The 24,950-nt window shown below is 43.8% G+C and overlaps 1 protein-coding gene across 1 annotated transcript; it reads right to left on the bottom strand.

The window, feature by feature from the left end:
- Window positions 1-910: 910 nt before the first annotated feature.
- On the bottom strand, window positions 911-2,674 carry LOC147728602 (uncharacterized). The gene is made up of 2 exons (XM_086963823.1): window positions 2,541-2,674; window positions 911-1,766 (listed from the first exon to the last, which is right to left on the bottom strand). Exons 1-2 carry the CDS (start codon window positions 2,669-2,671, stop codon window positions 911-913), a joined length of 987 nt encoding a protein of 328 aa, XP_086819949.1. The 5' UTR covers window positions 2,672-2,674.
- Window positions 2,675-24,950: the final 22,276 nt, after the last annotated feature.

Genomic DNA, 24,950 nt, shown 5'->3' with positions numbered 1-24,950 from the left:
CCTACTACCAGCAAATAATGGACCGTTGCGGACAACACCTCAGGCACGCAATCATACAACCACAACACACTACTCCTGTGCTGATGTATTGTTCCTGTTCTCATCAGACACTCTAGTTAGACAGGAACACATCCCCAAGTGTACCCACACATGTCATACCCATCACAAATTCACCCCTCCGCATCTGGATCACCCATCAACAGCTTAATCACAGCAATGTCCCGGTCATGTCACCACAGCGGTGCAGACAAGGGAAAACCTGCGCACAATGTAGTAGGCAGGGCCAGCGCTAGGCATGGGCAGTCCAAAAAGATTTACAGCGCTCCTCCTCCACCGTTCACACACTACACCCCCCACACCCATTTGGGGACCCGCCGTGTGCTATTCTAGAGCATCCCCTACACAATTAGGTGCACCCAGACCCTATACCAAACACACCAAACAACCAGGGAGCCTATCTCAGAAGATGGGGGTGAAGAGGAAGACCCTGCACAGAAGCCCAGGGGCAGGGCATTCCTCTACCTCATACCTACCCTCCACTTCTGTGAAGCAAACTGAGTCCAATCACAAAATGAACTCTCACACTGCATATGAACAACCACTTAACTGTACACACTGCCTGTCAAGTCACTCAGACACACCCGCACTGACACACAGCCACATACACCTGCCAGATGTCAGCAGCAATGGAGGATAATAAATGGGCTAGCCAAAAGTGAAGTGGAGAGTGCAGGAAAGCCATAGAGCAAGCCACAAAGCATGTGTACATCTGTTAGATTTGGGGGTCTCTAGTTGGCACAGGTAGGTACTTGTGACAAATAGTGACCCTTGCCTCTAGTCAGGGTAAGGGGGTACACTCCTAAAATAACCCCTGCTCACCCCCTTGGAAGCCTGGCCCGAGCAGGCAGGCTTATCTCAGAGGCAGTGTGTAAAGCATTTGTGATAGGGCTAAATTTGAGGCATGTGAGCTTGAGGCCTGCTTATTGGCTTGATGCCCCTGAGTGTCATCTGAAGGGCTTTTGCCTGTGTGCTCCTGTGTCACTTTAGTTTGTTTGGGGGATGGTGTCTGTGCTCTGGCCTGCTTGGGCTGCTGCTGTTGTGTGCTGTGTGTGGTGTACCTGGAGCCTGTGGGCAGTGGTGTGTGGTCACTCGAGTCAGATGTGAACACTGGCAGGGGGGTTACCAAAGGGACCGGAGCTGGACTCTGAGGCTGTGACAGCTGAGTGGCTGCTGTCACCGTAGGGGACAAAGACTGGACTGCCCTGTGTAGCCCACCCACGTCTGAATGTATGCCCTCCATAGAGGCAACTACCTGTGCCAACTTCTTGTCATGGTCTTGGAAGGCATTCAGGAGAGTTGTCTGACCCACACACAGCTGGTGCAAAAGGTCCACCGCCTCAACACTGAGGGCAGCTGGGGTGACAGGGGGCGGGGCAGAGGTACCTGGGGGGAAGGACACTCTTCCTTTCTTACTGGTGTAAGCACGTGCAGCACTAGTGGAAGTAGCTGGAAGGGTGGGCACTGGATGATGTGTGGTGGAAGAGGAGGCAGATTTCCCACTCCCTGTGCCAGACAACTTCAAGGTGTCACCGCTGGCGTCAGAAGATATAGAGTTTAGTGCTTCCGGGTGGGATTCCTCAAGGACACACCTCTCCCTCTCTGAGGCGCTGGTCACATCAGTGTCAGTGAGATCATGTGTAGCAGTCATGCAAGATGCCTCACCACTGGTGTCTGTCACATGTCCTGCTGTGCGCTCGGTAGATGATGCAGGAGACAGAGAGGTAGGTTCAGTTTAGCACCATACACACAAACATCATATGCAAGCAAAGTACAAAACAAGATGATAATACCCCCAAGTTGTATGACATCCTGTGCAGTAACATTCTGCAACCTTAATTCAAAACTCAAAAGATGCCTGGTAGCATGCACACTTGGCATCATTAACCCATGTGATGTCCACACGGCCAAATAGTTTACCCGTGCCATCATGTAACCTGACATACAGATCACTGTGAGCATACCTAGGTCCCTTTGGGTGAAAAAAGATGAACATCCCAACATGTTGCCACAGTCACATATGGAGTCAACATAAGGGGACAACACAGATACAGTCTCCAAAATGGCATTTACCAATGGCCATGAGCTCCTGCCATCCACCATGTCATGCTTTTGTGCACAACTACAGTTGCACATTGGTATCAGATGTGTAGTTATCACAATTTAGAGCTCATGCTCTGCACACATTGACGAAAGCACACTCAGATGAGGCACACTGCCGTTCACTGCCATGGGATTTCCCTGACTCCCCTAATGCAGCCAATGCCATAAGGCCACAACTCAGGAATGCAACGTCAAGTGCCATTACATCAATAACATCAAAAAGTACATGCAGCTAAAATGCATGACAGCTGCACCCAACACAGAGGCCACTTACAAGCCATTGCATGACACTAGCAACATCACAGAGCCCATCACTGGCTTAGGGTTGGAATACATGAAATCACTGACACCCAAATTTACCCTTTGCGGAATACTCACTCCCAGCTTGCTGCTGATGGGCCCTCAAATGTTCATCAAGTTCAGGCTGTGTCACAGTTAAGATGCAGGCCATTAGTGGTGTCATGCTCCTGTGTGCCAACCTGCCAGTATGAGGGAGCAGCCACAGCGTCATCTTTGCCACGTTTTTGCTCAGCCGGCAGATATCATCCCACCTCTTGTGACAGTTTGTGTGTGCCGTCGGTTAGAGACACCCAGAGCCCCCACCTTGCGTGCAATGTCCTCCACATGGCCTTACGCTGGTGGACTTTGAGCTGCAGGCATGGGAGACAAGAGGAGAAAATTTCAGTGACACTGGGTTATGTACCACTGTGTCTCAGTACAGGAGCAAGCACAAACTCAGCACAGCTATTCAGAAATGTTTAGCAGAGACAATACCGCATAACACGTAGTGCATTAGCATGAGATAATCATACCTAGATGCATGAAGGTATGAGGATGGACACAGTCCCTGGTCATCTCATACACATGCAGAATGCCAGCACAGAAAGCAAGGTGAAGATGGCCCACATCAGCAATGCAGTATGTGAGGGAGCAAGACTTACATTACATTGCAAATAATGATTTGGGCAGACTCACTGTGTCCAACACTGCACACCCCTCAATGTCCTTGGCCTGTGAATGGCTACCTGTATCATGGAGGTCACATATAGGGACATGATCTTACAATCTCACAACCTTATCACAAGGTATGTCTTGTGCAATCCACTGGCCTAAGATAGCTCATTGAGGATTAGGGTAGCAGACAACCAAAATGTCTCACTCTGTCATTACAGTGATGGGTCCCTGACAAATTGGGCAGGTACTGTGCTGGTCAGGGGGGCTCACACTGGGGTCTAACGTGTCCCATCAGAGCTGTCTGATGCATTTTACAATAGGAGAGGACAAACAGTGCCTACACATGTGAATCAGTACACAATATGATGAAAATGGAAGGGGGATGTTTAGAAAGTACAACAATCTACTGTTTCATAGGTGAATTTCCACCAAGAGTGTCACTCTCAGGCATTTCACTCTTGTGCATACAGCTGACATATCCATGGTGGCAATATTGAGTCAGACACACTTCCATCAGTACCCTCTAAACAGAAACCCTTTGTAATGTCACAGATGAGCTTGTGAAGAACCTCATGGACCGAAACATCCATTAGCACAGGCAATTTCTACCCTGACTCACATTTACCAAACTTGCAGTGTAACTGCATGGCTGCAAAAACACTGCCTGTCCCACCCATCATGATATGCAGCCAGGGAAATGTGTAAAATAGGGATCCATGTTAATATATCGATATCAAAAATATCGATGTAAAAATATCGATAACAAAAATATTGCCTCCATATAGCTAAAAAGTTAAGTACAGTAATATTGACTAAAAAATATAGATGTAAAAAACTATAGATGTAAAAAATATTGACTTTAAAAAAGAACATAACTTAAATAAAATTAATTAAATATTAATATTATTATTAACAAATTAAATTAATTTTAATATATACTTTAACTAGATATAACAAATAAACGAGTTATTTAATATAAACTAAACACAAAAAAGTGTACATATATATATATATTTACTTAAATATATTTGATTAACTATTACTTTTATTTACTTTATAAACTTTATTAATTATATAAAAATACAATAACAACATATATACATAATTAAAAATAAATAAAAATATTTAATATATTCTATATTTAATTAACACATTAAACTATTAAAAAAATAAACATACATTTAATAACAAAATAAAAACATTAATAGTTAAAACATTACATAGCGGGAGGGTAAAAATTACTATTCCCACTCCAGTGAGTGCAACAGTAGGGAAAACGCTGGATAGCATAGGGGTAAAAATTACTATTCCCACTCCAGTGAGTGCAACAGTAGGGAAAGCGCTGGATAGCGTAGGGGTAAAAATTACTATTCCCACTCCAGTGAGTGCAACAGTAGGGAAAGCGCTGGATAGGGTAGGGGTAACATTTACTATTCCCACTGCAGAGAGTGCAACCATAGCGAAAGCGCTGGATAGCTGGATAGCGGAGGGGTAAAAAATATTATTCCCACTCCAGTCAGTGCAACAGTAGGGAAAGCGCTGGATAGCGTAGGGGTAAAATGTACTATTCCCACTCCAGTGAGTGCAAAAGTAGGGAATGCGCAGGATAGCGGAGGGGTAAAAATTACTATTCCCACTCCAGTGAGTGCAACAGTAGGGAAAGAGCTGGATAGCATAAGGGTAAAAATTTACTATTCCCACTTCAATGAATTCAACAGTAGGGAAAGCTCAGGATCCCAAAACAATAAAAAAATAACATATCAACATTTTCAATAAATGTAATTTCTAATTTTAACATATAAATATAAATATATTATTATTAACACAGATAAAAAAAATGTAGCACTATAAAATCAACAACACCTTCAATTAATTACACAATTACATTTAATATTTACTAATTAATGAAAATTAATTATTTGTTATTTATTAATTAAACAATGAATTACTTACCAGCTTTCAAACCATTTACACATATAAACACCACAACACACATCTAACATTAATTATAAAATTACGATCAATAATTAATAATTAATTATTTAACATTATTTTGTTATTATTTATTAATTAAACAATTCATTACTTACCAACTTTCACACCATTTACACATATATACACCACAACACACACCTTAAAATAATTAAACAATTATAATGAATAATTACTAAATTATTAAAAGAAAGTAATTTTAAACTATTTAATAGAATATAAATACCACAACACACACCTAAAATAAATTAAACAATTAACATACTTAGTTATTAATTGACCAATTGAAATTAATGAACAACTAATTATTAAACTATAATTAATTATTACATTAACAAATTAATTAATAAATTAATTTTACATAATTAAATTACTTCCCACCCTATTCCCCTATAAACCCACAACCCGCTATGGAACTAATAACGGAAAATTAAACTTAAAATACACTAATAAGTAGAAAAATTCTAAAACATATAATAACATGACGAACAATTCTTATTAAAACCACTAAAATACATAACATTATTAAGAAATCGATATTTTAGTAAACTATATTGTTGTAAACGATATTTATTACAACGATATTTTTGTAACCAATATTAATTACCTGTCAGTCGATATTCTTGTCATCTATAATTTTGTGGTCAATATTTCTTCCAGACGATATTTCTGCGGTGATAATTTTGTCACACGATATGTCCCCATCGATATTGCTGATCTGCACCGTAAAATAGGCTCCAAACCCCTTTCCCCTGAACTAAGCATACTATGCAATGTAACACACATACCCTCACTCTCAGGCACATACTGCAGCAGATCAACTTAATACGTGCACTCCCTGCACTCCCCCACTTTCACTCTGAAACACTTACCGTGACATCAGGAGCAACATATAGCCTCCCATACTGTGTGAGCACTTCGTCCACCAGGACCTCCAACTCCTCTGTGGTGAAGGGATGAGCCCTGATGTTCTCAGTCCTCGCCATCACTGGGTCCAGGAGACAGGAACAGTGGCAGTTGGTGGTGAAGGATGTCAGTCAGCAATGTCTGGAAGAAGTGGAAATGTGTGGCTCTCTCCAACACATATATAGCACCCTGGGTTTGTTTCAGTGGTACTAAGCTGCTGCAATTTGTGTTCCAGGTTAGCTTTTTTCAAATGCATCCAATGACTGGCCCGTGGTAGCGGAGCACGCCTTCCGCGATTGCATTTCCCATTAGGCTGTAAGGGCATGGGTTGCTATCATGATCATGCATCTTGCAATAGCATCCAATGACCGGCCCCGCTGTAGTGGGGCACGCCTATTGCTATTTTCAAAACTGCATTTGGCTACCGCGATTGTGTTTCCCATTGGCTGTAAGGGCATTGGTGGTGACACACCGCAGGGGCCAGGCGGTTGATACGGTGATTGTGCATCTTGCAATTGCATCCAATGACCGAACCCTGGTAGAGGAGCACCGCTATTTTCAAAAATGCATTTGACTACAGCAATTGCATTTCCCATTGGCTAATAGGGTATGAGCATTGGGGGTGCACACCGCAGGGGCCAGGCGGTTGAGACTGTGATGTGGCCGCTTGATATTGATGCCCATGACCGTGATTGTATTGGTGGAGCACACCAACCACCATTTTATAATGTGAATATTACTACTGCGATTGCAGTGGGCATTGGCAGTGGCACACTGCAGGGGTAAGGCAGTCGCTACCGTGATATGGCTGTTTGAAATTGGTGCCCATGGCTGTGAATGTGTTGGCGGAGCACACCAACTACCATTTTACAATGTGAATATCACTACCGCGACCGCGCGGGCATTGGCAGTGGCACACAGCAGGGGCCAGGCAGTGGCTACCGTGATATGGCAGCTTGATTATGGTGCCCATGACCATGATTGTTTTAGCGGTGCCCGCTCAATACACCTATTGACACATCATTGAGTGGCAGTGTCAATGGGCAGTTCAAAAGATTGTACAGTAGACACATGAGTCATGCCACCAGATAGTGGTAAGCAATGCTAGCGTGACATTTAGCACACTGATGATCAGACATACCATGTCAGTGCAGAGGATTACATGTACAGACATGTACTCACTCACGTGTCATTTATGAAATTGTTGTGCATGTACACATATCTCTGGTGTGATGGACTCCCACATCTGTAACACATTTCAAGGTGTGAGATGGCTAAGCAACACACAGTAATGAAAGTATGACCACATGATGTGCCTAATTCACAGAGTATATTGCTGTACTCATGATAATACTTGCTCTCTGTGCACACACTGTGCACATTGTGTTGTTACTGGGTACCCTGTACGACTTTCGCAAGTAGATGTCGCAGGTACAGCAGGCAGCTATGTAGAGGCTAGCAGTTTTGCTGTCTCACACATGTGCTGTGTCAACTAATCTCAGGGCTGGATGTTGAAATGTACCTTTTGGAATTCACATAGTCTGATTCTCTTTTGGGGGTACTCACTGTGTGAATACTGGACAAGTGTGCGACTAGTTTAGATCAAGGTGGCCCTACTTGTGAGTTGTGCTGTAAGCTGAAGTGTTTCTGCCACTCATTGTTGGCGCTGTCTCAGTGAACACGTAAGATGTTGGGCACATCACTCAGGGGGATTTAATAGGACATGTGTGCCCTTTCATCTCACCTAGGAGGCGACCTAATGTGCATCGCCCATTCACAGTGCTGGCGGACATGGAGGATGAGGACATCACATGGAAATTTTGTCTGATTCAACCTACTCTTCAAGACCTATGTGCTCTGCTGGAGCCCCATCCTGGCCCCGCAGAACCTATCCAACTGCTTTGACACTAACATGTAAGGTGATGGTAGCCCTGCATATCTTTGCTGCTGGTTCGTTCCAGTACACGGTGTCCACCGCAGGTAGGATGTCCCAACTTATGTTCAGCAAGGTGCTACGTCATGTCCTGTCCGCTATGATGACTTACAAGAACCGATACATCCGTTTCCCCAGGAGCCATGAATTTGCATCTGTTAAAGGTGTTTTTTATGTCCTTGGCCACATTCCTTATGTTGTTGGTGCCATTGACTGCACACATGTTGGCCTGGTTCCACCACAGGCATGTGAGCACATCTACAGGAACAAGGAAGTATTTCCATTCCATCAATGTGCAAGTGGTATGCCAGGTAGATATGATAATCTCCCATGTCTGTGCCAAATTTCCAGGATCAGCCCACAACTCCTACATCCTGCGTAACAGCATCATACTACAGCTGATGGCAAATCTGCATCCAGAGCATGCATGGATTGTGGGTGAGTACACAGAGTCAAATAGTGTGCTCTATGTGTGACAAGCTGTTTTCAAATGCTGTTTAGATTACAATATTGGTCTGTGTATCTGACACCTAGGTGACTCGGCATATCCCTACGGGCCTTGGTTGCTGAGACCACTGAGGAATCCCAGAACCCCGGGGGATGTCTGCTACAATGATTCCCATGGGAGGACACGTCGTGTGGTGGAGCGTACCTTTGGTCTACTTAAGTCATGATTTTGCTGCCTGGACACGACCGGAGGTGCACTGATGTACTTTACCAAAAAAGTGTGTCAGATCGTAGTTGCATGCTGCATGCTCCACAACCTGGCCTTCCCCAAGGAGATCCCCCTGCTCCTTGACGATGATGAGCAGCCAAGGCCCCCGCCTGCAAACCCACACATGTCCAGTGACAAAGATAGTGGAGAGGAGGAAGGTGTTGACCTGCATCAACAGCTCATCAACCGCTACTTTCCTTGAAGGTGAGTGAAAACGTACAACGGTGGTATTTTCTGCAGATCATGTTGTTGCTGAAAAGGCCTAGGTGAGCTTTGTGCCTGCTGCCTGTTGTTGGCTCTGTGCTGGCTGCTAATGTTTCTGGGACAGGGTAGTCATGCTCAGCTACAGGATGTCTATGTTGGTACTGTTGCTCATTATAATGTGTGCAGAATTAAGTACCTTGATGACAAGTGTTGTATAATGGCTGTGATGAAGTGAATAGTGTTCTCTTGTGTTTTCCTAGGTCCCTTCAATCTCTCAATGCCTCAAAACAATCAGTGCTCCTGGCGCATTGTAGTTACAAATAAAGGGTAAACCCGGAATCACTTGGACTTGGGTAATAGACGATATGCACTAAAGTGGTCCCAGTGTATTAGCAACTTTCTCACAGAAGGGAAAAACACAATTAGAGAAAATATTCAACAGTTTCAAAATGAAGGCAAAGGAACAGTAATTTTTGACCAATGTTAATTAATCACATTGGGAAAATGCTTTTCCTATAGATAGAAATTCATAGTAAACTGCCTAAAAAGGGTATCAAAATCACAAACGTGGTGCCCAAAGATAGGGGAGGGAGTGTAAGATAGTAAGTGATGGGAAAGAAAGTGTTGTGGTGGTGACACAATATCACAAACAGTTCAGGTGCACTTGAATACCTGCAAATATAATAACAAATCAACAATTTTTAAACAAATTATGGTACAGGTTGAACAGGTCAGATGAGAGCCAAAAATACTTTTAAGACATCCGCATCTCAGTAGTCTAACACGCTATCTAATTTAGAACAAAATGTGTTACAACATAGTTGTATTAGTTTTTCATAGTATGCATGACATATAGAAACAATACTACACATGGCACTGGTGGCGGCATACCTGTATCTGTCTCCATGGCAATCTTCCTCACCTTTTCAAAAATAGGACCATTCTCCATATGTGTTTGATTTTACTATCAAATCACAACACATGCATGTCACTATGACAGTTTGTACAGGTTGTCACAGATGATGTGTATACATGGAGAAGAATCTGTGCTGCACATGCTCAGGTGATGTCAGTGATGGGATACCTAGACTGGAACGGTGTTCTCTCAGCAGACTCCAGATAGAGGCAAATGTTTAGCTGTCAAAGGTGAAAAGAATTATTTATGTGGAAAATGTCCCACTGCTTTTCAGCATACATCAATATCCCTGCCTTCTGTATGTACCTCCAACAATAAGGCATAGGAAGCCTTGGGTGCAAATGTCACTTTCAAGCAAAATATGTCCCAATTTTACTAATATTTGTGGCTAGTGACATGAATTAAACTAATAGTGACAATGGTATTTTGACTCTTACTGATCCCATGTGCATTATATTCTGGACTTTGGGTAAGCAGCATTGTGTTCTAGCAAGGGTGGCTAAACCAGAGATGTGTCTTCATTTATTTTCTGAGGATTTAACACACATTCTATCCCCATCCGCACTTATGTACATTCATGTATTACGTTTTGAAATTCCAGAGCAGGGGAGTGTGGCTATGCAGCTCCACTTGAAGTGGCACTAATCAGTACAATGTATTTACTCTTATTCAGTTTATATTTGTATACTTTTATAGTGCCACACCTATAGGTACACTGGTCCATCCGTTTATTTCTCTATTTGCATCTAACACTTTTGTTGATAATGCAGGCATGAGCTACTTATAAACAACTCCAATGCTTTATATAATTTTCTTGAAGTACTTTCTATCAGATTAATTGTAGCCTTTTAATGAATTACAACCCCTATAGGGCACTATGCTTTCTGGGTTATTGCGCTTTCATGGATTAATGAATACATGAAAAGACACTAAACTAAAAGTATACAAAAACATTCATAAAGTGTGAGAGTTGTTGATATGAATGTACAAGCCACTAATAGGCAACATGTGCTCTATAAGCCAAGGTAGAAAGTGCAGAATATTGACTGGTTGACAAAACCACATTAAAGTTCAAACCCATTTAACTGCATACTAGAAAGGTCCTACCAAGGATATGGTGATAGGTGAAGACAAATGTGGCAAGCATTGTCAATACTGCATGTTTCTGTCCACTGGAAGTAAACGTTCATGTAACCTGTGACTTTCAAGTTTCAAATGTACAACAACCGTATCAAGTATCTGCCATATTGAGTCCATGGGCTAACATTATTTTTAGAAGGTAATGTACCATTCACCTGGAAATAAGGGACACCTACATGTAACCCTTTACTAGCAGAGTGGAAGAGAGTGGAAAAGGTAATGCATTTTTCAGCCATCTCTGAATATTATCTCCATCAGGTGAGGGAGCCAAAACATTTACATATCAGTGACTGCATCCAAGGAAGTCTGAAGAATGGTGGGTGTGTCCTACTTGGTCCGATAACAGACGTTCAACAAAGCAGAAGTTATGGATCTCAGCCTGAAAGTCATCTTTACTTAGTCTGTGTAATAATATTGTCAGATGAAGATCACTCATCATCATCATCAGAAAAGATAAACAATAGAGGAGTAGAGAAGTGTTAGATCTGGTGGTTTCTAGTTGGCAGAGGTCGGACCAATGTCCAAATAGAGACCCTTGCTTCTAGTCAGGGTAAGGGGATACACTCTTTGGATTATCCCTGCTCACCACCTTGGCAGCTTGACACGAGCAGACAGGCTTATCAAAGGCAATGTGTAAAGTATGTGTACCAACACTCACAGTAACTCAGTGAAAACACCACAAAGGGACTCCACACCAGTTTAGAAAAATAAAGTATATTTTTCTAAACTACACAAGGCCAAAACGACAAAAATATAACATACACTGTTCAAGAATATGATTTTATATTGGTTCTAGGGTTTGCATCAAAATAATCCACAGTTGTGTAACTTTTAGCCCAAAGTACCTGTAGATGCGAAAAAAGTTTCAAGTGAAAGCTGCAGAGTTGGAAAACAACCGATGCGTCACTCCTGAGACCCTCGGGAGGCGATGCGACAACCCCGCTGCAAGCAACGGGCGGGTTGCGTCAAATCTGATCTGTATGGGAAGCGATGTGTTACCTCGTATGGATTCCGGGTTACAGGTTTGATAGGAAGCGTCTCGCACAGGCACGATGCAACAATCTCAGGGACGGCGATGATCACCGGTGCGGTGGTGATGGACGGCGCAGCGTTGATCTTCTTCTGTCGCGGTCCCTTAACGTGTTGACCCTGCGGCGATGTTTGCAGCGACGTGATGTGGTCCGCAAGCAAGCGGTGCAATGGTTCTTCACAGCAACAGGAATTTTCCTGCACTGTTGACGATGCGCTCCGCAAGTGAGCAATGCATACAAAATTGTAGATCTTCTTTTCTTCTTCTTTTTCAGCTCCCCAAACAGCAGGCACAACCTCCAGAGGCCCCACAAATGGATCAAGCACTCTAGGAAGGGCAGAACTCACTCAGCAGAGTTCAGGGGGAAGCTGGGGATGAAGTCCCCTTGTCCTTGGGACTTCTTAACAGGAGGCCAGCTCTTCTCGGGCCCTTGGAGATCTCTTCAAGCAAGGGGACACAGCACCAGCAAAGTCCTTCCCCTCTCCTTGGCAGAAAAGCAACTGCAGGTCAGCCCACAAACACACAGCAGGACAGTCCTTCCTCTTCAGTCTTCCAGCTTTCTCTTTGGCAGAGGTTCCTTCTTGATTCCAGGATGATCTAATTTTCTGAGGTCTGGTATCCCTTTTATACCAAAATTCTCTTTGTTCTTTGAAGTCAGAGAGGCCTTGGCCAAGTCCAAACCAGTTCTGGTCAGTCCTGGAGCACTTTCTTTACCTGACTCCTTCCTTCCTTTGAGACAGAGGGGCATCGTTGTCAGCCGCCCAGCAGGAGGTGGAGCCAGCAGTGTGGAAGGCAGCCACACCCCTATTCAGGCACAGGTGCTATCCCCTCCCACCACTCAAGATGCAGATGAAGCTATTCAGCCTAGGGCTGACTCACTCAGCTCCTTGGAGCCAACCCAGCCCCTGTCACTCACAAACCAGACAGTCAATTCACAAACAGGCCAAGGCACACAGAAAGGTCAGACAAGAAAAGAGCCACTTTCTAAAAATGCCGTTTTCAAACACAAGATTAAAAACCATCCTTCCTAAAAGATGTGTTATTAAATTCTGAGTTCAGGGATACCAGATTTTAATATTCTATCTTGGTCCTATGGGAAGATATGCAGGTAAACATTATACACAGCATTCCCAATTATAGCCTGTGGGCAATAGCCTTTCAATAGTGAAAAACGAAATTTGCAGTATTTACCTATCAGAGCATGTCAACCACATTAGTACATGTTCTACCTTTCACATATAATGCACCTTGCCAAGGGGGGTACCTTGGGTCTTCCAGAGGGTTGCCCAATGTGTACAGAAAGGGAATGGTTAGGCCTGGCAAGTAGGGACACTGGTCAGGTCAGCATGGCAGTTAGCAACTGCACACAGTCACTGCGGTAGCAGGCCTGAGACACCATTTTAGAACTACTCACGTGGGTGGCACAATCAGAGCTGCAGGCCCACTAGTAGCATTTGAATCACCAGCCCGCCACACTCAGTGCACTTCACTAGGGACTTACTGGTCAAACAAATATGCCAATCATGGATAAACAATCACAATAACAATTTATACAGAGAGCATATGCACTCTAGCACTGTTCAGCAGTGGTAAAGTGCCACTGAAACAAGGGCGCCCCTGAGTTTAGATAAAGGTGGAGACGCAGGGGAATATGGGCAATATACTAAACAGAGATGTCTCCACCCGAAATAAATCAAAAAAGTGCTGATAAAGTCACCAAGGATACAGTCGCCCTCCCGAACAGAACAATTAATAAACAAAATTTTGGAACATATCGGTAAATACGTTTTAATCAATATTCATGTATATACAATTAATTGGTTTCTATAAATGCAGTATCACAAAAGAAACATTTGAAGTGAAGATACACAACCCCACAACACAAACATTCGAACACTCACACCAACTCATATTCCTCATTCACTCAATCCCAGCAGTGTAAGGTTCCCAGAGTCCTATTGCCAACAACCACAGGTCAGGTAAAATAAAGGAGGAAGAATCAAAAAGTTTGGGGATAACCCTGCAAAAGGGGCCATTTCCAACAAGAATGCCTTCAGTTCGATCTATGAATAGGTGACCATTATGCATTAGAAAATAGAGTCCCAGCTGTGTAACAAGGCTATGGAACAGCTAAGAGCAGGTTTGTTGCAGGCTAGGGATTAACCCCTTAAGTGCTGCCTCGGTGCATTGGCCGACGGCAGCACTACCTCCCCAGTGCTGCGCACGACCATTGGACGTCCATTCAGCACTAGTTCCAATGGACAGCGCAGCACTGGGGAGGAATGTTTAATAGCATCTATGAGGTTAATGAACGGAAGAACTTTAGGGTATAACTGTGCTGGATGAAGTCAAGTAATGAACTAGCTTCAAGACCTAGTTTCAACCACAGCTCAGTGTCAAGACTACTGGTCCTGGTTCTACAACCATTAGTCCTGTTGTTGCACACATTAAGCTCTTTGTACATAAAACATGTTTGCCAGACATTGGTGCAAATGGTTTTTTTTTGCACATTTTTGTCTCTGTAAATCTATATGTTTTTCACACACATAATGTGTAAATTAAATTTGCAAGACATATTGATGTGTTTAATCTTGTCCCCAACTGGGTGCGCTAGAAATTTACCCCATATTTAGACTCAAGGAAAAATACTTAATTGTAATTGTTAGAAAATGCATCTTACTGCATGATCACCCCCATTTTTGTTAACTGATGCTGCTGGTTTTCGTACTCTGTACACTGGAACCCTGCTAACTAGGCCCCAGGTCATTTGCTCTGACACCTACAAACTTCAAATATATAAAATTGGCATATGTAACTTACCTATAGGTCCCTTGTATTTGGTACCCAGAGAACCCAGGGCCTTTAACTTAAACATCACTAGTGGACTTAATGAACAAAATAGGAACTCTGCACATTAAAAACTACACAGAATAATTAGGGAAGGTCAATTGAGTAGCAAGTTCAAAATGTTATGTTGCTTACATGGTATAGAAACTCTTCTGCCTAGGGTGTGGAAGCCAATACCCAGTAGCCCCTGGTTGGCAATAGACTATAAACAATATAGTAAAGCACCCAAAGAATAGTCCACTGTAATAGTATAGAATTTAATGTATTAATCGTGTTTCAGACTCAAAGTTTATATAATAGATGTTTTATTCTTTGCACAGGCAATTTTAATCCCAGTTGTTGATGTTGCCTTCAGTACAATCAAGCAGCTGGCACATGTTTTGTCTGAAGACCTTCTCAAGGCTGCCAAATTATATTTATAATGACTTATACAAATGCATGGATGAGATTGAGCATATTGAAACATGATTGTGGTGGCCATCGCCCAAAGAAATATTACCCACACCAAAGTGTGATCAAGAATTAGATATGAAGAGGCAGAGATGGAGTAGTCCTGAGACGTATTCCACCACCTATACCCTTCAGAGAAATGCAAGAAAAATAAATGACATGGTGATATTGACATTGTGATGTTTAGACATAGCTAAAAGAGGTTAGTAGTCCAGTCAATATGCAATATACCTGAAAAAGAGTCTTGGCAGGAAAAGTTGATGGTATCCAACTCTTGAGCAAAGAATAGCTCCACTACAATGTAGAAGCATTATATAAGTAATCTCAAATCGAGTAAACATATGCAGTAAAAAGGCGATGTGAGGAATGCTACGGGATATCAGAGCAATCTGAGATCTTTAAGTCACAGGATAGTACGTAAAATATGCTGTAACTGAGGTGGCACGATCAGTCATACATTGGCTTAAAAGTAGCCATCATGTTGTGTGAGTTGCGAAATTCTCCATTGTTCATATAGTAGTAGGCAAACAAGATTATACAAAGTTTAGTGTCTGTGTTCACAGAGAATAAACTTATCATGTGGGTACCTTAAGAAGTCTGTATATTTGCATACTGTGTGTGGCGGTATAGAGACAGAATATCGAGTTGTAAATGTAAACTTGCACTAATATTGAGTGCAAATATCGTGATACAAAAATATCGACTGTCAGAATATCGCCCAAATATATATATATATATATATATATATATATTCACTGAAAAAAACATAGGTTATAGACCATATATAGTTAGGGATTCGCATTTACAAAACCTTAATTTACTCGCACAAAACCATAGAAATTTGCATATATAGTTAGTTGCAATAACTATATATCGTGCACCCGCAATCCACTGCTAATGATGTCACATATTACATCATTCATGACATGGTCAGTGACATCACTGATGACATCTCAAATGACATCACTGATGACATCTCAAATGACATAACTGATGACATCACTGATGACAACATCCAGTGACTGTATGTTTCTGGAAAGTTAAAATATGTCTTACATATTGAAGAATGAGTGGATGTATAAGTGTCTGGATGAAGGATTTAGTAGGTGCATGACTGACTGTATGAGAGAGTGATTAAATGTGTCTCACTGAGTGCATGGGTTAGTGACTAAACTGTCTTAATTTGTGCATCATTATGTCTGTTGTTCTGTAAACTGTTGCATGTGTTAATCAGTAGCTATATGAGTGTACTATATGGGTTATTGATTGGTTGCCCAAGTATTTGTATGGGAGACTGAGTATGTATGTGGGTGGCTAGGAGGTGTATGACTCTGTGCATAGATGTGTGACCAGTTGATTCACTAGATGTATGGGTTCAAACGTTCATGTGGAAACAGCTGTATGGGCAGTTGACTGTGTGCATGAGTGTATTGGTGAGTGAATGGATATCTCAGTGCTACATGTCAAAGTAAGTACATATGTAAAACACAGTACATGTGAGAGTTGACATATATAAATAACTGTGCATAAGAGCCAGTGAATGTGAGAGTGGCTGTATGAATCATTGGGAACTTGTATCCGGGATTGTATAAGAGAGTAAATATGTGTTAGAATATGTTTGAATTAGTAAGGTGTGTATAACTGTATAGTTGAGGAAATGGAGGAGTGATTGATTCTTTTCATGACTGACTAGATGTATGAGTAACTCCATGGATGAGTGACAATCTGTGAGTGTCTGTTTACACTGAGTGTATCTAAGGTTATATTAGAGTCTGAAGAGGTTCATCTTATCATCACATGAATGATATTATCAGTGATGTGATCAGTAATGTCAAATGAGATGTCATCAGTGATGTCATCAGTGATGTCATTTGAGATGTCATCAGTGATGTCATCAGTGATGTCATTTGAGATGTCATCAGTGATGTCATTTGAGATGTCATCAGTGATGAAACTGACCATGTCATGAATGATGTAATATGTGACATCATCAGCAGTGGATTGCGGGTGCGCGATATATAGTTATTGCAACTAACTATATATGCGAGTAAATTAAGGTTTTGTAAATGCGAATCCCTAACTATATATGCTCTATAACCTATGGTTTTTTCAGTGAATTTCAATGGTTTTTTAATAGCAAATATCAAAAGCTGTAAAATGTCAAGTACGTGGTAGGTAAAAACATTTTCGTATTTATGCACGCTGATGTGCTTTGAACGCTGCCCCCCCTCCTCTTTTCTTTTAGGAGTATTCTCTCTTTGCAGATAGTGAAGGGTAGGTAACGTAAGCCTTTGCCCCCGTTGTAACCCGTCGTGCCTGCTTCCCTCTACATTTGATTAATTGTTATCCAAGCATTTACTGTTTTAGAATTGGGTGCTCTCATGCTGACGCCAGCTTCAATCTGAAACATCCAGAAACACTGTAGACTACCAATTCGATCAGTTCCGGTGGAGCCCCAACGTCACCCGGTAGAGAAGAACTTGCCCTCCCATCTTTGACTGATTGTTCTTGTTGCCTGTCCCTTCTCTTGTCATTTAACAGAACTTTTTGGACTGCTGAAAGGGGTTGTATTCCGACCGCTGGTTGGTGGAGACATTTTGACTATATTCTGGACCTGTGTTGTCGCGTAATGCGTCATATGACGCGCCGCGTTAGCGCACCCGGAAGTGCTCCGGTGCGCAAGGCGCAGCTTTCCGGAAACGATCCAGAGCGCGGCGCGCAGCGCGTAACGTAAGCATAACAGTTCATGTGACTTGTTAATAAAACTTTTCATTGGTTCATTTTACTTTTGTTATTCTAATGATGAAAGGCTTGGTCATATGACCTAAAAATAACGCTTTTCATTGCTTTTGAACATTTTTTTTTTCCAAAATGATGAAAGCCCCACCTTTTTTTTCTCACTCTGACTTGTAAAGCAAGGGACCCAGATGCATTTACAGTTTATCACTAACAATGTTCCAGGCTAATGTATTTTCCCGGGAAATTTACAACTGTCCTGCAAGTAAAATATTCCTTTTTCGAGAAAAAGGGCGTTTCTTCGTCCCATGAGGGAGCCGTTGAGCAAAAGAGGCTCGGCCTGCTGTCTTAGTCGCTGATAGGCATGAATATCAGATTCTTATCGATCACTTTATGTTGCAGGAGTAGAAAACACAACAGCCCTTGACCATTTTTCTTTACTGCGTTCCTGCGTATTATACCTTTTAACAGTCATGTAATTGGACTGCTTTATTTCACTTGCCTTTTACTGATTCGAAAACAGTGGCTATTATTCAAAACTTTACAAACGTAGGTACTACTACCATGTTTTTAAAAAAAAACCTTTATTGTGAAAATGTCAGTATACAAATACGGGCCTATAACCACGTGGGCCGGCCACGGAGCAAACTGGAATCGCATATAATGAGGGGACATTTACACTGTAGAAGAACGTAACGGGCGGCCCATTAGATTGCAAGAACTAAGGTGTCTAACATTTACGGAATCGGTGGACGTACATTTTATAACTAAAGTACGACAGGGCCAGTTACAATAAAATTATCTAGATATACATTTGCAGGCAAGTACCATGGGTGACGTTAATTCGAACTTTCAATAGTACAGTAATCAATAACACATCAGAACTTAATATCAATCGGGATGTCAAAATGTTCAATCAATTCTCGTCCCTGCCCGCCATGTGCTTCAAAACTGCATACGTATCTCGTGATATCAAGGTTGGGCAACCAGTACACAACAAGGAGTTACGAGTCCCATTTATACCGGCGCCATTTTGGGCGAGGCCGGGCAGGTCCAGGATATAGTCAAAATGTCTCCACCAACCTGCGGTCGGACCAGAACCATTTTCGGCAGTCCAAAAATGTTCCGTTAAATGACAACAGAAGAAATAGACAACAAGAACAATCAGTCAAAAGAGGGGACGCTTTCGTGAATGGGGCCCATGCCCTAGCAGGCAAGCGTTCGAGTTCCAACGTGTCCCAAAGCCATTTTAGTGGACCAGGCCCAAATCCAAAGAGCTGGCCGCCATTTTGAGAGTCTTGTTGCAGCCGGCTATCGCTGCACCACAAGAATAGCCGCAATTCAGCTAGATGGCGGGTGAGTCACTGTACCGCAAAAGCGGGCGGAACTCAGCTGAAAGGCGAGTGAAACGCTAAGAGGCACCCCACTGCAGATGAGGTGCCTCCACCTGGGGAAGAGGGAGAGGCCCGTTTGCGCTGGCCCAAACCCCCCCCCCCCCGGCACCCCACGCCGTCTTTCGGCACAGCATTGTAGGATGGCCACACCAGTGAAACTTGCTGGACACCACCTCGGTGCCATCCGGATCTCAGCGAGTTCGAGTCACTGTACCGCAAGAGCGGGAGAAACTCAGCTGGACACGCCGTCTTTCGGCGCAGCATTGTAGGATGGCCACACCAGTGCGGCAACTTGCTGGACACCACCTCGGTGCCATCCGGATCTCGTCGCATTGTGCTGCCTTCGGAGTACTGTAGCAGCAAGAGTGACCACAACTCTGCTGGACACGCCGTCTTTCGGCGCAGCATTGTAGGATGGCCACACCAGTGCGGCAACTTGCTGGACACCACATCGGTGCCATCCGGATCTCGTCGCGTTGTGCTGCCTTCGGCATACTGTAGCAGCAAGAGTGACCGCAACTCAGCTGGACACGCCGTCTTTCGGCGCAGCATTGTAGGATGGCCATACCAGTGTGGCAACTTGCTGGACACCACCTCGGTGCCATCCGGATCTCGGCGCGTTCGAGTCACTGTACCTCAAGAGCGGGAGAAACTCAGCTGGACACGCCGTCTTTCGGTGCAGCATTGTAGGATGGCCACACCAGTGCGGCAACTTGCTGGACACCACCTCGGTGCCATCCGGATCTCAGCGCGTTGTGCTGCCTTTGGCCTACTGTAGCTGCAAGTGCGGGCGCAACTCGGCTGGACGGCGTGTGAAACGCTAATGGGCGCCGCACTGCAGATGAGGTGCCTCCACCTGGGAAGGCGGAAGAAGGGCGTTCGTGCTGCCTCCCCCCGGGCACCCCATGCCGTCTTTCGGCGCAGCATTGTAGGATGGCCACACCAGTGCAACTTGCTGGACACCACCTCGGTGCCATCTGGATCTCGGCGCGTTGTGCTGCCTTTGGCCTATTCGCACATCGGTCCGCTACTGACGCCGCCTCATGGGCCAACGGGTTTTGTACGCTTTTTATAACCCAAAGCCGCATAACAGGTCATGTGACTTGTTTATAAAACTTTTCATTGGTTCATTTTACTTTTGGTTTCCTAATGATGGAAGGCTTGATCATATGACCTAAAAATAACACTTTTCATTGGATTAAAACATTTTTTTTTCCCAAACCATGAAAGACCCACCTTTTTTTTCTCACTCGGCAATCAAAAAAGGTTCAGTTAGATGACAACAGAGGGGACAGGCAACAAGAACCATCACTCAAAAAAGGGGAGGGCAAGTTCTTCCCTACCGGGTCACGTTGGGGCTCCACCGGAACTCATCGAATTGATAGTCTACAGTGTTTCTGGATGTTTCAGACTGAAGCTGGCGTCAGCATGAGAGCACCACCATCTCGTAGCTCCGTCGTGGCCATTCCGCAAGCAATCATGGCAGCCGCTCCCCACCGGAAGCCTGCGGGAGTCGGGGGCCCCCAAGACTTTTGTAGAATCTTCAAGGCTGAGGGGACGCTTTCGAGAATGGAGCCCAAGCCCTAGCAGACCAGCATCCGAGTTCCAAGGTGTCCCAGGGCCATTTTAGTGGACCAGGCCCAAATCCGAAGAGCCGGCCGCCATTTTAAGAGTCCTGTGGCAGCCGCCTATCGCTGCACCGCAAGAGTGGGTGCAACTCAACTACATGGTGAGCGAGACGCTGTAGCCGCAAGAGCGGGCGGTAAACCGTTGAATGGCGGATGAGGCACAGTGTAGCAAAAGCGGGCGGAATGGCAACTGAAACGGTAAAGGGGCGCCCCACTACAGCAGACGAGCCTCCACCTGGGGAGGCCCGTTCACACCGCCTCCCCCCCACCCCGGGGCGCCCCACGCCGTTTTTCGGAGCAGCATTGTAGGATACCAAAACCAGTGCGGCAACTTACTGGACATCACCTAGGTGCGGTCCAGATCTCAGCGCGTTATGCTGCCTTGGGACTATTCGCACAACAGACCGCTACTGACGAGGCACAGTGCAGCAAAAGCGGGCGGAAAACCGCTGAATGGCAAGTGAAACGCTAAAGGGGCGCCCCACTACAACAGACGAGCCTCCACCTGGGAAGGCCCGTTCACGCCGCCTCCCCCCCCACCCCTCCCGGGGCACCCCACGCCGTTTTTCGGAGCAGCATTGTAGGATACCAAAACCAGTGCGGCACCCAGGTGACATCACCTGGGTGCCGTCCAGAACTCAGCTGCCTTGGGACTATTCGCACAACAGACCGCTACTGACCATTGTTGCTTCTGTTTTAATAAAAAAAAAATTAAGGTGTTTACTGTTTTTGTTGCGATGTATATATTTATAAGTTATTAAAGTGTTATAATCCTACTACTTTGTTGGAGTGATATATATTTTTAATGTGACACATAATTGTGAAGACTTTGATGTACAAAAAGGCATCCCTGGAATCTTCCACTTCAGGCTCGGTCCCACACACCCAACACAGTGAGAATCCCCTCCCCAATCACAATACAGGATGGTTATCAGATAGTAGGAACGAGTGTGGTGTGACGGATCTCATCGGGTGGGGGCCTTGATCTACTGTAACTCCTTTGAAGAGGGGTGATTCTTTACAGTTGAGGCCATAAACTACATCCGCAGGGCTACGTGATAGCCTGGGACCGGCCTGGACATTCAGACACAAAGGAAGAGGAATGTCAGAGGGTGCGGTAGTGAATAGGCTGAAAGGGTGGTGTCGGGCGGGCACAGGGTGTGATTCTCAGGGAAGAGCAGCGCAGATGGGGGGAGGTTTATGGCCCATGCATAAGACAGAGAGCGGGGGTGACCAATGAGTGGGGGAGATGCTTGCGAGGGTGGGGAGCCATGCTGATGATCGGCGGCGTGCAGAGAGTGGGTCTGGTCAAGGCACGACAAAAGTGTGGCATTGGAAAAAAAGCAAGATGGCGCAGACAATATTTATCAATACGAATTAATTTATAACAATTATTTTTAACAATATATTTACTCGCAGTGTCAAAATGGCGGTCAACACTTCCTGATTTCCTTCGAATCGAACGTTAACAGACGTCACGATCGGCGGCGTGCAGAGAGTGGGTCTGGTCAAGGCATCTAAAAAGGCTGCCGTGCACGACAAAAGTGTGCCATTGGAAAAAAAGCAAGATGCCGCAGACAATGTTTATCAATACGGATTAATTTATAACAATTATTTTTAACAATATATTTACTCGCAGTGTCAAAATGGCGGTCAACACTTCCTGATTTCCTTCGAATCGAACGTTAACAGACGTCACGCAGCAAAAAAAAAAAAAACGCTCACGCGCAGCCTCTGGAAGACAAGTATCAACATATATGAGCCTCCTCAGCCACCCTCAGAAAACATAGAGGGTCAGGATACATCTCCCGTACCCCCTTATACCCATTTCTCACATTGTTTTTCCTCCATCTTGTAATTTAATTAAATCGAAACACAAAATGGCGAATTCCCGTTTCGCGTCCCGGTTCACTACCCGGTTCGCGAACCGGAAAGCGCTTCTACCGCAAAAAATCAATATTTTTTTATTTGCCCCACAGGACCCTTTAATAACCCCAACATCATTCCTAGGGGGTCAAGAAGGGTCTACCTTGCCCCCTTTCATTAAATTCCCTCTTCGTTTTTCTCCTCCTCTTGTCTCTCGATCCTACCGAGAGACAAGATGGCGGCCGCTCCGGACTGTTTAGAATGTTGACAGACACCGGAGAGCCAATCAGCTTCGCTTCGCAAAGCTCCGTTACGCGAAAAGTACGCGAACTGGTGCGCTATCCAGGACGCTGTCACAGATATATCTGTTTTTTTTAATGTTAATTTCTCAAAATCCACTGGAGCACATATATTGAGACCCAGCAAAGGCACATCGGGCTAACAGTCCCTACAATTTTGCCAAGTTTCGTGCAAATCCATTTAGCCGTTCAAGCTAAAAGTGAGGCCAAACGCCCTATGGAAAACTCAATGTTAAAAACGCGTTTTGGGACCCCCCTTTTTTCTCGGCCCCGCCTTGACGGAACCCTCCCACATTTTCAGGGGCTGCTCAGAAACAAAATGTGCCATTTTCCTGAAAATTTCAGCCGATTCTGTCCACAAACGCCAAAGTAATTAGACATAGAATTTCCCAAAGTTCCATAGAGAAAAAATCCTAACTATATATACCTACTGGCGACCGCCAGTAGGTAATATATATATATATATATATATATATATATATATATATATATATATATATATATATATATATATATATATATATATATATATATATATATATATATATATAAAATAAATATATATATATCGCCAGTAGGTAGTTATAGTTAGGATTGTTTTCCATAGGAAATCCTCAACATTCTATTTGGAATAACTTTGGCCCTGGTGGATGAGTCTTTGCGAATTTCTCAAAGAAGATGGCTAGGTTCGCTGCACTCCTTCCCTGAAAGTTTGGGGGGGATTGGTCAAGTGGGGGCTGAGATATAAGGGGGGGCCCAAAACGTGTTTTCTCAATGTTATTTTCCATAGGACCTTTAGACTCGGCTACAGTTCGAACGGGTGAATGAATTTATAAGAAATTTGCCAAAACTGTAGAGTCTTGTTCGCAGATTACGCTTTTTTTGGAATGGTGTAAATCCGTTCAGTAGTTGTTGAGAAAATTAAAGTTAAAGTCAATTATATATCTATAGGCGCGCACACGTGCGCGCACCCAAGCGGCTGCGCGCGCGAGCGGAATTTTGCTGCGTGACGTCTGTTAACGTTCGATTCGAAGGAAATCAGGAAGTTTTGTCCGCCATTTTGTCACTGCGAGTAAATATATTGTTCATTTCAAAGCGTTGAAACATGGAAAGGGGAGAAGGTAGAGATTGTCTTCCTGCGTAGGTTTTCTCGGGGTGTGCAGTAAGGCCCTTAAACGCAAAAAGATATAATTTTTCCCCGGAAAAAAAATACGGGGTGCACGCACCCGGTCGCGCACACCTATTTACAAGAGTGTGGAAAAGGAGGTAAATCAGAAGTTTGAGTGCTTTGATATAAGGTGGTTCTGAAAAGAGCCCTTGTGTTAATTGAGTGTTTTCTGCATTTATAAGTAAGTACCGATGCAGAGCCTGATGTTGCAGAGGAAGATTCTGTTTCCCTCATTCATGAAATGAACACCGTCTCTCCTATAGACGTCTTGCATGTGGTAGCGCAAGTTGTTGTGGTAAATAGAACCCATGCTATAATCTCTGAGGAACGCAGAGACAGATTTATTTACATGTCTCCTTGCTTTCTCAAATTGTGCACAATGGTGATTGGACCAATTCCATTTCTGTCTTTGGCATATATTGGAATATACCAAGGCAGATCGAGGAAAAAGTGTCATCAATTGTCGAAAGGTGTCTTTTAGAAGCATTTCCAGACCTACCCCAGTGATTGTGCCTAGATCGTTCCCACCACAGTGCACAATTATAAGGTCTGGTTCTGGGAGATGCATAAAAGTTTTCACCAATGGAATCAATTGGTGACATTTCAATCCTC

Source organism: Lissotriton vulgaris, chromosome 3_1 (genome assembly GCF_964263255.1).
Source record: "Lissotriton vulgaris chromosome 3_1, aLisVul1.2, whole genome shotgun sequence".
NCBI classification, from domain to species: Eukaryota; Metazoa; Chordata; class Amphibia; order Caudata; family Salamandridae; genus Lissotriton; species Lissotriton vulgaris.
Note: the sequence above shows the minus strand (reverse complement) of the source record. Positions and strands in the feature narration are given on the sequence as shown.